Here is a 13,717-nt window from a genome sequence, read left to right as displayed (position 1 = left end):
AAATGGGTAGAAATCTTGCGTCGCGAACTCCTCCCACAGTTTTTGATCAATTTTTATGAAATTAGGTACAGATGTTCATCTGAATATGTTAATGTGCAAGACACATATTTCCGCAGTGGCAAAAAGTGCATTGCCATGGTAACGGCATGTTATTGGTAAAATATAGGGCAAAATGCTTCATGGCAAAACTGCTTCATCAGTGTTCTTCCAATTCTCATGGAATTCATATTGAATGTTTGTCTTAGGATATAGGTCAGCATGACACATTTCTTGACAGTGACAAAAAGTATGTTGCCATGGTAACAGCTCACATATTATGAGCCAAAATGATGGAAAATTTTGTGTTGCAAACTACTTCCTCAGTTTTTGCCCAATTTCCATGAAACTTGGTACAGATGTGTGCCTTTGGTTGTAGATTTGCAAGACGCATTTTTCGACAGTACCCGAAAGTACGTTGCCATGGTAACGGCATATTAATTGCAGAAGATCAAGGAAAGATCTTGCGGATTTAACTACTTCCTCAGTTTTTTGACCAAAGCTTATGAAATGTTGTTTTGACCAAAGCTTATTAAAAGTTGTTTGGCGGGGGTATAACCAGTCGCTGTAGCGACATTTCTAGTTGTTATTGTGATCAATGTTTGCTATAGAATTATTCTTCCCAACTTTCCTGCAGATGTATTGAAAAAGATGTTACCTTCTGTTCTCTATGAGGTGGCGAGATGATCAGTTCTCTTATCACAGCAAAAATATTTTGCTAGGTTCGTAAAATTATGTGTCCTAGTGCCTTCAAAGCTCAACTTTCTATATGTTGTATGACTGTAGAACCGTAATATTTACTACCGGTAATCTTGGTCATCCACTTGTATGATGGGATGATAGGTCCGGAGCCGTACCTCCTCTTTGCCAACCGGATCGACATCCGTCGCCTGGAACCTCTCCACTCCATCTACACCCCCATCCTCAGAGGACTGGAGAACGCCATCGCGCTCGACTACCACATCGAGCAGCAGCTGGTCTTCTGGTCCGACGTCAGCCTGGACAGCATCAAGCGGGCGTACCTCAACGGGACCGGCGTCATGGATGTCGTCTCCACGGGGTTGGAGAGTCCAGGTAAAGATTGTTGGTCTCGCTCTAGGGATTACTGGTAGAACAATCTTTTGTGTTCTGCAACCCGGTGATAAGTAACTCGAGGAGACAGGTGTTGTGAACCGACAGTCAGTGAAAAATGCAAGTGTTTAGTTCAAAGTTGCAGTATGCGTTATATACAACCATTACATCGTCAGTATGAGATGAGAGAGGTGTAGGTGGCAGAGGAAATGGAATGACCATATGACCAATAATGACTTTCTCTGGGTGTGGTTGGATAGAAAGGAGTGTAGGAATCAGAAGCAAAGAGACCGCAGAAAGGATGACTAAAAGGGTGATTACATAATGGTATTGTGAGATGATACATGGAGCTGCTAACAACTTCAACAGTAGAGTGTAGTATAAACACAGTACAATCATTGACTATTCATGGTTGAATTCAGTCCATTTCTGTTGAATAATATTAAAGTTAAGACTCAAAATCACTTGGCATACACCTCAATGGAGAGAGAATTTTGCATATATTACATTTTTCGTGTGGTATATCTTGATAAATTTTTAGTTTGAAGACTTAAACATGTTGCACAGTGTTATTAAATGACACTCTTCAAATGTTTTTTATGTTTATTTCAAGTATTGTACAGCAATGGGTAAGCAAGTAGTGATGATGATGGTGAAAACAGCCCTAAGTATATATTTTCAAAAGACTACCAGTCTTTCATATTCTGATATGATATATCTGATTACCTCTGTATATGACCATCCCAGGTGGTGTAGCTGTAGACTGGATCAGTGATAAACTCTTGTGGAGTGACTCCGGAACATCACGGATCGAGGTCTCCAACCTGGACGGCTCATCTCGATCTCTTCTCATCTGGGAGAGACTGGAGAAACCCAGAGCCTTGGCCCTCCATCCCCTCAAAGGGTGAGTCCTGGAACTAGTCCTGGACCTAGTCTTGGACCTAGTCCAGCCTTGATCAGTCTCTTTAATAGATCAAGGCCCTGTTACATAAACATTGAGATCACACATACAGTGTAAGTCCTTAATACTCGATTATGATTTGTTGATACCTGACATATATTTGATTTTCTAACTTATCTTTTCATGCAGCAGGTCACAGATCTGTTTTGCTGTTTTATTTTTTATTTTTTTTCTGATGAAGAACTGTGACAGGTGGCAGTGGAAAGGGCTAATAAGAAACCAGTGTCATGCTATATTGACATGGTGGTGTGTCTTGTGGGATGTGGTAGGATCTAAAAGAGAATTAAACCTACAATCGTAGGTCTATACAATGTATTTGGATTGAAGGAATGCAGCAATATTAGTAAAACACATCAGTGAAAGTTTGAGGAAAATCTAACAATTGATTCAAAAGTTCTAAATAATAAAAATTTTGGTGTCGTCAGTATAAGAAGCCTACTACAGTTCATAATGTAATGTATGGATAACAATATTGAGAAAATATATGAAGAGTTCCACTAAAATTTCATTTTTCATGAAAAGTACACATTCCCGTGGACTTGTTGCTGACATATATCAATGGTAGTATTATTCCCCCTGCTTTCTGAAAGAGGTACAATATAAGTCAAGTGCTCTTTCATTGTGCTAGAAAAGTTAAAATATGTTGAATTTTCGAGATTCTATGTTGGTATACTGAGATGATATGCTTTCTCAGAGTGTTTTCTGACTAGGCTACACAGGTTTGACTGTACATTGCTCCATCCTCTTTCAACTGCTCTACGTGTCTCTCCCATTCAGGACCATTTACTGGACAGACTGGGGCAGTCGGCCAAAGATCGAACGAGCCAACTTGGACGGCTCCGGCCGCCTCATCATTGCAGACACCATGTTATTCTGGCCGAATGGTCTGACCATTGATTACGCCACAGACAAACTCTTCTGGGCTGATGCCAAACATCACTCCATAGAGAGTGCCAATCTGGATGGGAGTGGGCGAAAGATTGTCATCAACAAAGGTGAGCTGCATATAAACTGTTTCTGATTAGAATATCGTGTTACTATCTTCTTCTTCTTTTTTCAGTTGTGATCCTGCACCTCAAAACAAACGAAAAGTCACCAGACATGAATTTTTAGTTGAGACCATGTTCTGAAAGAGCAGACTTTAAGCTTTAAAATGATGTATAACTCAAATCAAATGGACTCTCCTAACCTATCTAAATATTGGAAAGAAAGCACAAACTCAGGAAAAGTGTAAAACTGAGGAAAGAGGCTCTGAAGTACAGTGTCTATTCAAGCGCTTAATCTTTTACACCAAACCGTGCTGGCTGTGCGATGAATGGGACAAAAAACAGGAAGTAAACCTCCAGAGTAACAACAATGAAGGGTTATCAGATTAAACTGAAATTAAGCTTGCCTCATTAACACATTGTGTCCATAATTAATGCCAACTTTCAAAGCAGTAGCACTATCCTTTCAAAAGTTATTAGAGTTGAAAGTGAAGAGTGTGGACAAGGTTTTTCAGAAATGAAAAAAGGATTCTAAAGACACACCTAATCACACTATTCTACCAAAAATGTTGGAGATGAACTGCTAAAAAAACACACTTTCCTGCCCGTTTTATGATACCAAATTTTAGCATAATGTAAAAGGAGACCCGCTCTTTCAGAATATATGAAAAAGTCAAGATCGGCTCGGTTGACTCATTTCACTTATTTTCAGTCCTCACGCAAAATCAGTGTGTGCGACTTTATGTTCGTTTTGAAGTGCACAGTCACAATTGTACTTTTGTCAGAGATATTGCTTGTGGTACATGTATATACCAGAGAGAGATTGTTTCATCGTGAAGCTAGAAGTGTTGCAAAATGCCACCTGATTGATTTGACTTGATTTGATTTGATTTTTTCTTTATTATGTACATCCATCTATATTTCATCATCAGACTTATGTCAATGGCGTGATATAAGTAACTTCATGTGCGTGTGTGTTTACATGGCATCACAAGACTTTATGGATGAGTTACATTTGTTTATTTAACTCAAATTGTATTCAAAGAAAATGTGAACACTATAGACTTCATTCATACAAACTTGTTTCATGATTTTCTGCTGAAGGAGTACCATATGTATTGGTATCCAAAGCATGAATAGACTTTGTTAAGGCAGTGTATACAAATATCTCGGCTGAAATTGTGAAATGAATATGAAAGATCTCTATTTTCCCTGACCGCTCCCCCCCCCCCCCCCCCCCCAGGTCTGCCCCACCCGTTTGCCATCACCCTGTTTGAGGACCACATCTACTGGACTGACTGGCACACCAAGAGTATCAACACAGCCAACAAGTTCACTGGCACTGACCTCTCCATTGTCCGCAGTGAGCTTCACTTCCCCATGGATATCCACACCTTCCACCCCCAGCGACAGCCCAGTGGTAAGTGCCCCGCCCACCAGATGCCATGCCCACCTTGCATCACATCCTCTGTGTTTCATGCCCATCCTGTGTCATGCCCACCTTATGCCACACCCACCATGTGTCACCCTCACCTTGTGCCACACCCACCTTGTGCCACACCCACCTTGCCCCTCCCACGTACTGCTCCACCCTTACAGTGCCCCACTTCAGTATGTCACACCAATGCTGTGCCCAAAAACGAATGTTATGTCCCGAGTCGTTTGCGTACAGACTCCTCATGCTTTACCAACCTACTTTGATACCACCTGACTTGCAAAATTGTCGTAATTCTGTAGGAGGCTTCCTGAAAACTGAAATATCTCTTCATGTCTTTACAAAAGAATATGAAATCCTCCCTGATTGCGGTGTTATTTTTGCATACATTGTTCTAGTATCATCCTGATGGCTCTGTGGAATCTTCCTGATTTTGATGTGTGAACGTTGGCAGCCCTGTGCCACCCTTGACCCTCTCTCACATGATACCAAAACATCCTGGTACTCCACCTAACTAATGCCACACCCGTCTTATGCTCAGCCCACATATAATCACATCTAATTTTGTTCTCCATTTGACTGTATTTGATCTCACTTCCTACCTTATCAGAATCACATCAATTTTGTACTTCACTCTGATCACATGTGATCGTTCAAATAAACTTAAATCTCTAATAGCCAAGAATACTTTTTACATGTACGTGTAAATGTGTCTAAAAGATGAAAACTTTCATGATTTTTGTAAATGTTTGATATTGTATTTGTAATATTTATGAAATCATGATTTGAAAGTGATGGTTAGTTTGCAGTAACAGTGCTCTGCTTGTCTTTGTGTGTGTCAGGCTTCAACCCATGCATGATGTCAACCTGTAGCCACTTGTGTCTCCAGACGGGAACAGAAAGCAGTAAGTGCAGCTGTCCGACGGGCTTCAGGCTTCTCAACGACACGCACTGTGCCGACCGTAAGTCACTTCTTTAGATTCTCACTAGCCTCAGCTCCCTTCTACAGGTCAAATCTTTTGTGCAAACCTTGATATTAACCCGTTGAGGACGAGTCCCGAGTATACTCGGGCAGCTGTCTATGGGAAATGCGTGTTGTAGCAAAATCAAACTGTCCTCAACGGGTTAAGTAGGGTCACTGTGGCATATTTGAGACTCCAGACTCTCAATTGGAGGACCCAAGTTCGAATCCCGCCCAGTGCTTACGTCCTTGGACAAGATGTTTTTATCCACCGTGTCCCTCTCGACCCAGGTGTAAAAGTGGGTACCTGGCAACGCTAGGGTAATAATTATGGCAGGGCCCTCTGGTAGAACAGTGTCAACACTGAAGAGGCTACCCTGGATAAAGAAGACTATAGAATGGCTATTATTGATGGTTGTTCCTCACAATCAGATGTCTTGCCTGACATAGCAACAACTACAGCACACAAATTGATCTACAATGGTTCCTCATGGCGATGACATAATTATCAAGAGTTAACCATCAGGACCTTCTCTGCAGTTTTGTGATGGCAAGATGTGAAAATCTAAAGAACATGCCTTGAGATTACGCAGAGGATATTTTCTATTTTCTCTAGTCTATGACAAGTTATTCATTGCTTTTCTTCTACCAGGCATTGATAGTTACTTGCTGTTCAGCCGGGAGCCAGATATCCGTCTAATCTCGTTCGACACCCCCGATGGATCCGACGTGGTCCTGCCCCTGACCGGCATCAAACACGCGGTGGCGCTAGACTGGGAGGAGCGCGATGGAGACTGGGTGTACTGGACCGACGTCAGCACCAACAAGATCAACCGCGCCCACTGGAACGGCTCCAACCAAGAGGTGAGAACAGGGTGCACAGTGGAGCCCCACCCTGCCCTGCCCAGCCCCGCCCTGCCCCGCCCAGCCCAGGCTGAGTGGGATTGGTCTCTCTTTTTTCATTAACATGGTCTTATGTTTACAGTGATTCAATGACTCACATTTACAGTACATTGTCACCATAGATTGGCTCTCTTCTGACTGTGTATGTGAAATACTATAGATGTACAAGGAATATGATGATATGTTGGTTACTTTCGACAGTAGCTTTATTCTGCTTGTATTACAGGTTGAGAAAGGGTCCAGATACCTTTCTGCACAGATTAACAAAATATGTTTTAATAAGTTTAATTTATAATCAGGTAAGCATTGTACATTGTACTCAGCATATCAAAAGGATCCTTAGAAGAATGGAATTTCTTGAAGAAACTCACAGAGACCTATAATCTTGCAAAACAAAGTGAAGATTTTAATGTCAGAGGAGGTATTGTTGAGCTATAATTTTTTTTCTTTTTTTTTGTGATGAAAAAGACTTGATTATGTTATTATATTCAATATTGACCTTTTGATAATCTGATTTAGTTTGTTTTACTGTCCAACTCTTAAAGCATTCATGTTGAAAATGGTAAGTTATGGGTTGTTAGTTGTTTGTTTTTTGCACCCTCTGCTATGTTCACCCTACTCATGATCAATTTATTACATTAATTTTTGTTTGTTATTTTTTGTTTGTGTAGAACATTTCGTTGCAAATTTTCTGACATTCCTCTTGCTCGAACAACATGCCTGAGTTGAAGTGTGTTTTTGCACGTGTTTGATGTTTTATTTTCCTTGTGAAAGTATTCTAATCACGTGATGCTTTTCTGCATTTGTTTTACTGACGTGATGTATACATATTAAAAGTTTGATTTGGACAGACTGGCTGTGAACTGAATTTCATTCAATGTTGATAATCTAATACTAGAAAGGCATCAAGTCCAGGATTTCTTCTTTCTTTCTTTTTTAAGTATGAAGGACTGAAGATCTACATTTGTAGTAGCCATTGATTTCTTAATGTGAGTCGTAAGTGTCAAGATTTGCATGTTAGCATGTTTGAATGCACAAAGCTGTAAGCAGTAGCTGGTTGATGTCACGTATCTGCAGCTAAGAACCATTAGGCCATTTACATGTAGTCAGTAGACTTGATGTCATTTGTACACCCTTTTAGTGAAAATAAAACAAGAGACACTGCATCTTTCCATATTGTACATGGTGCATACTGCACTTCTTGAAATCTTGAAATAAGAAGAGCTTAAATGCATGTGGGATTTTACATCAAATTTTGAAACCATCTTGAATTGAGAAGGGCAATGTTTGTGGCATGTACAGTCAGACTTACACAGTTTTGTGGCATGTACAGTCAGACTTACACAGTTTTGCGGCATGTGGTTACATGTGCAGAGGTGCAACATGGTGAACAGTAGCCCCCTTTTATTGTGTTTGGTGATGCTGCCCTCATTGTTACAATAGAGAACATGGACAAAGGGAATGCCCTATAGTCACATTTTATATTTTTCATCCTAGCCCACTGAATATGCATGTGTCTTTCCTTCATGTAAGATGTTAAGGGACTTTAAAAAAGGGAGAGTTGTGGGAAGTTGGACAAAGAAAGACCAGCTATTGCAGCTGAATATGTTCTATCCAGCTATCTTCTCAGACGGAAAGGAAACAAACAAACAAACAAACAAACAAACATGTGCATTTTTCTTTGTGGTTTAGAAGAGTGCATTAATTTGTTCATTGTTTTGTTGCAGTGAAAATATTGGTCAAAACAGGACTGGCCCTTTCCCTCGCATATCACTCTCCAGTTTCGTTCTGTTTTTACATCTGTATGTCCTTGCTGTTAAGCCTTTGAATCTTTGCACCTTAACACACTTTTATGACATATCCAAAACTTAAATTCATATCACCTCAACACACGGGGTATTTAAATTTTAGATGAAAAACCACCTCTCTAAGAAGGCAGTGTGCCACATGAGCTGAAATCACCATTTACATGTATACATGTATCACTGCCTACAGTCTGAGAATATTATTGACCCATTACTTTCAATATGCAGTCACAGTTGTATCTGAAATCCACATGGAATTAAAACATGACACATCCTTTTACTGTAAGCAATGGGTTACTGGTAAATGCATCAGAAGCATTCTTTGAATTCTCAGTTTGACTGACTGGTAAACGATCCTTTCTCACCTCCCAGGTGCTGATTGACACCAACATAAACAGCCCTGCCGGTCTGGCTGTAGATTGGATCACCAGAAAGATGTACTGGACCGAGGCCACCATGGACCGGATTGAGGTGGCCAACACGGATGGTACCATGAGGACCATTTTGGTCTGGGATGACCTGGACCGGCCCAGGGACATCATCGTAGACCCAATAGCCAGGTTTGTTGGACCAGGACCCTGTATCACTAATATGGGAACTGTATCGAAATAAACAATGAATCCAGAGGTGGGACAAATTCAGTTAGATCTAGTCAGGAAGGATACGTAGATATTCAAGATATATTCCAAAATGTGGCAAGATGGGCATAAGATGTTGTTCCCAAATGGCTTAGTGAAACAGTTACTAAATTCTGAGGACTGATTGATTCCATGATTGTCCCGGAGATCAGTTGAACTGAACTTAGAATTGATAAGTAGAGTATAGGGAAACAGCCCCTGGACTCCATATTATAAAATGTTGGTTTGATAGCAAGTCTTTGATGCCATGGCAAGTGTCATGGTAACTGCAAGAATCCAGCTGCTTGCTGATTGGCTGTTGCTGCGGGAAGTTGTCATTCTAGCGAACATTGCTATCATAACATACATCTTTTATAAAATGAGTCCCTGATCCTGAGAAACTTAACAATTTCTTAAAAGTTGCTACCAGGTGTTGGAGATGGAAATTTGTATAAGCTCTTCTCTGCAAATCCAAGAAAGTAACTGATTCTTAGAAATAATATCTGGTTGTTCATGGGTCCCTGAAGTGCTGTTAATAAAGTGTGCAGAATTCTTTATAATTGTTTGCAAACGAAACATGCTTTATATACAGTACATACTTCCTAGCCTTCCCCTGCTAAGTAAATGCACTTTTGTGTGGAACTATTTTGCTCAATCTGCATATCAATCGTAATAATTATATGTGTTGATGAAATAGAAGCACAAAATACACTGCTGTGGAAAACAAGCTCTTGGAAAAAAATAGAAGTAGTTTCAAGAATCATTGCGAGGAGATGCATTCCTTGTTTATTCATAGATATCTTCCCCTCACCCCCAGAGGGAGCTCTGTATACTTACTGTGATTTCAAGAATTTAAGTTTGGTACTCCCAGTGTGTAATCGGAATGCTTGAACAGTACACAGAAGTAATAACACCAAAATCCATTTGTTGAAATTAAATCCCTCAGTGTGATGTACTGGACGGACTGGGGCCATACTCCCAAGATAGAACGAGCCGGGATGGACGGGTCAAGTCGGATGGTCATGGTCTCTCAGGCCCTCTACTGGCCAAACGGTTTGTCCCTTGACCGGGACAGAGGGAAGCTGTACTGGTCAGATGCGGGAACAAAAAGGATTGAATTTAGCAATCTGGACGGGAGTGGTCGACAGGTCAGTGCGTACACTTGATGTCTTTCACAAAAAAGTTTTTAATTTTGCAGGTAGTTGACTCATTTCGTGATTTCAGCATTCATCATCATCATTCATTCATCGTTCATCATCATTTCTGATGTTATGAAGTGGTACACATGTGCAGCACTGTTTCCCATTTACCTATGCTTTGAGACAATCATTGCTGTCTCTGTACTTAGAATTCATGACCAACATCTTGTCAGGCTAGAAGTTTAACAAAAGTCACATTTTTGCTTGGTCACACAAGAAAATAAAAGACATGTTTTGTCCCAACTGCATGCGGACATATCTTAACCCGTTGAGGACAGAATGATTTTGCTAAAACACGCATTTCCCGTAGACCCCTGCCCCAGTATACTCAGGACTCGTCCTCAACAACATACATGTGTGTCATCTTTCTGTATCTACAGATCCTGATAAATGTCCAGCTGCCCCACCCATTTGGTCTGGCTGTCCATGGTCAGTGGGTTTACTGGACAGACTGGGAGACCAAGAGCATCCAGAAGGCCAACAAAAGGAGTGGACATGGGAGGGTAACGGTCAGGGATGGTCTGGAGAATTTAATGGACGTCAGGGTGTTCCACAGGGACCGGCCTACAAGTGAGTTTCTTGGGACTTACTGCCTTCTTGCATTCAACCTAAACAAGCCTCCTGCAGAAAGTTATGATATTCACTTTTTCTATGGTAGTATTTTGATGTTGTGTATTAACTCAGATTTCATTAACTATGACTCATTTCTGTCTGATTTAACAAACTCATCATTTTGACTGTCTGACATTTTAAAGAGAGAGAGAAAAAAACAACAAATGAATTTCAGAATATTCAATGAAGTAGCACATTCGCAGTGCCTCAAAACAAAATAGCAAATGATGTCATCAAAGAAAATGTTGTAAAGTAGCAGGATGTAGCATATACTGAGTAGTTTCACAGTAGGTCTTTATTAAAAATAACATACTCTGTATTGTTCAGATTTTCATAAAGAATATACCTGGGTTAATGCCCTCTATCAACCTTAGTAAGTCTTGCTGCTAGGATGACATTTCATGCCTTATATCTCCATATATCACATTTCTGTTTGGTGTTTTACCTGTTGAGGACGGTTTGATTTTGCCACAACACACATTTCCCATAGACACTTGCCTGAGTATACTTGGGACTTGTCCTCAACGTGTTAACCATAAACACTGTTTTGACACAGCAAACCTTAACACTCTTATACTGTACCCCTCTACCAGGAGCCACGCCCTGTCATACCAACAATGGAGGGTGCAGTCACCTGTGTCTCCTCTCACCCACACCCCCTGGCTACACCTGTGCCTGTCCTACCGGTATCAGTCTCCAGGGAGACGGACACACCTGCCAACGAGGTGAGATCTATGGGACTTTGATGGTTCTTTCTTGTCTTAATGTGTGATTCAAAAAGCAGCTCTGCAAAGAATTGAGACTGGTCTTCAGAACAAAATATATTTGTAATGTGAAAGAACTTTTATTTCATTCAGTGACTTATTCAAATGAAAAAAAAAAGCTGTCCATTTAATATCATGCATAGCATTTGGGAATCTATGTAGATACATAAATAAAACTAACAAATGTGAAACAACCTCAAACCATATGAGCCGTGACGTGAGAAAAGGGCCCTTAGCGCCGCTTCGTGCAAGCAAGCGCCAGAAAAAGATGCGGAAGTTTGACAAAGCAATACACGCAAAAAAAGATAAGCTAGCTAACTGTGCGCACATGCATAAACGCATCAAAAAGTGACAAGATTTGGACAAAACATGCTTTTTGAATGTCGTAATTGGGGCATTTAGGAGTGGAGTTTCAGAAAAAGGTTTGCATAATTATCTAAATACATCAGAGTTCCTTCTACAATGTGGAGGTGAAAACTCATTTTCGGTATTTAATGCCCTAAGGGCCCTTTTCTCGTGTCATGGCCCATATATTTACAAGTACAAATGTACATGTTTATTATGTAGACTGTATGATACAAGACTCATTTGACTTTATCCATGTGAAGTACTGTTTAGTGTACCACCAGTATAACGGTTGAAAAGAAAAATGTTGCAATTAAAACAAAAGTGCTGGCACTACTTATGACTTACCCTTCAACAGGGACGTGGGCCGCTGTTCCACAAGCATTTATTGTTCACCATGTTTTGAATTCATTATTCAAATCATAACTGAGATCATAATTCATCACGAGAGCCCAGAGTATTCCACCTACTAGCACTATGGCTGTCAAACAGATATCACAATGTTCATACATATCATTTAAAGTTTTATCACACAAGATACTACTCTAAAACCAGAATTTTTTTTTGTGTATGAAACTGTTGTGAATTTCACAAGGAACCAAGATTTGCGAAAGTAAAAAGCACACATACATGTAAGTTTTATTGTTCTTTTTTTCCCCACAATGCATTGAATGCCAGTGGCAATTCACAAAGTTTCTTGCCACGAAAAAGGCCATTGGCTCCAATTCGCAAAAGTTTCATGCTGCAAATGTTTCTGGATTGACAGTACTGATGGTGATGAAAATGTAAATTTATGTGTGTCTATGTTTTTGCATTGCTTTCTCAGATATGACTCAGTTCCTGGTCTTTGCCCGTAAGACTGACATCCGAGTGGTGTCCCTGGAGCAGCCATACCTCGCTGATGTCACGCTTCCTATCAATGGGATCAGGAATGTTGTAACCGTTGATGTTGATACTGTAGAAGGTAAGAACTGCTTGAATGTTAGATGATGAATGAGGGAGGGAATTGGTGTACAAATAATACACATCAGTGAAGACATTTGTAAGGATTACCAGACAAGGTACCTTTGGAACAGCCTAATATGCCCAGGGTGATAGCCAACTGCACTTGGACAGTTTCAAAGGTATCTGGTGTGGGTAATTATACTAATGCCTGAAAAAATGATGTGTATTATTTGCTTTATAATTTGAAGCAGATCCTTGTCATTTGATAACTCACCCTCATCGCGGGTAAATAAAGTGATGGAATTTTGCCTGGTTGCCATCACCACTTGAAAGTGCTTATGACCGGTCATTATACTTTACTTGTGACTGGTCATTATACTTTACTTGTGACTAGTCATTATACTTTACTTGTGACTGGTCATTATACTTTACTTATGACCAGTCATTATACTTTACTAATGACTAGTCATTATACTTTACTTGTGACTAGTCATTATACTTTACTTATGACCGGTCATTATACTTTACTTATGACTAGACATTATACTCTACTTATGACTGGTCATAAGCAAAATTACCTGTTAGGCAAAATGAATGCCGGCCACGTGTATGCTCTCTACCGTTCATTCGATAGGATATGCTTCATCATTTTAGGTATCATTTATTTGGAGGGAAAAAACCCTTGACAGAAATACAAATGGATGTGACTGGGAAGGATTGTTTTAGTCCCAATAACACACATTTTTGTTAGGTATGATGGAAAGTGTAAGGTCTGTTTTACTTCTAAGCTGTTGAGCAAATAAGTCAGAGGAGACACACATTGTATATTGTGAATGACAAGAATTAGGTAAGATCGGATAAATGATTCTATACAAGAGAATGTAATTGAAAGAAAATGTGTTGTTCCTTCTACCATGAAGATTTGTTAATTGTGAGCCTGATTGTATATTCTTCACCCTGATCTAGTGTCTCAACCTTCTCAACAGCAAGGCTCTGTATGGTACAATTCATAACACATGTACTGTAATTATGTCACAGATGTATAAGTAATGAAAATTACTAAAACTGTAGAAACTA

The 13,717-nt window shown here is 40.0% G+C and overlaps 1 protein-coding gene across 1 annotated transcript in view; it reads left to right on the top strand.

The window, feature by feature from the left end:
* LOC139720153 (low-density lipoprotein receptor-related protein 4-like) overlaps positions 1 to 13,717 on the top strand; it is an 80,439-nt gene that overhangs the window by 53,963 nt on the left and 12,759 nt on the right. The window contains exons 12-22 of the mRNA XM_071631522.1: positions 880 to 1,110; positions 1,855 to 2,011; positions 2,846 to 3,063; positions 4,298 to 4,474; positions 5,332 to 5,451; positions 6,103 to 6,314; positions 8,531 to 8,718; positions 9,722 to 9,923; positions 10,355 to 10,544; positions 11,180 to 11,311; positions 12,522 to 12,659. Coding sequence (XP_071487623.1) covers positions 880 to 1,110; positions 1,855 to 2,011; positions 2,846 to 3,063; positions 4,298 to 4,474; positions 5,332 to 5,451; positions 6,103 to 6,314; positions 8,531 to 8,718; positions 9,722 to 9,923; positions 10,355 to 10,544; positions 11,180 to 11,311; positions 12,522 to 12,659 — 1,965 coding nt within the window. The remainder of the gene's footprint in view (positions 1 to 879; positions 1,111 to 1,854; positions 2,012 to 2,845; positions 3,064 to 4,297; positions 4,475 to 5,331; positions 5,452 to 6,102; positions 6,315 to 8,530; positions 8,719 to 9,721; positions 9,924 to 10,354; positions 10,545 to 11,179; positions 11,312 to 12,521; positions 12,660 to 13,717) is intronic.

The sequence above is a fragment of the Diadema antillarum genome, unplaced genomic scaffold, assembly GCF_040938485.1.
Source record: "Diadema antillarum isolate AM-2024a unplaced genomic scaffold, OU_Dant_1.0 scf00000122, whole genome shotgun sequence".
NCBI lineage: Eukaryota > Metazoa > Echinodermata > Echinoidea > Diadematoida > Diadematidae > Diadema > Diadema antillarum.
The sequence above is the reverse complement of the archived record's forward strand: the minus strand, read 5'-3'. Positions and strand labels throughout refer to the sequence as shown.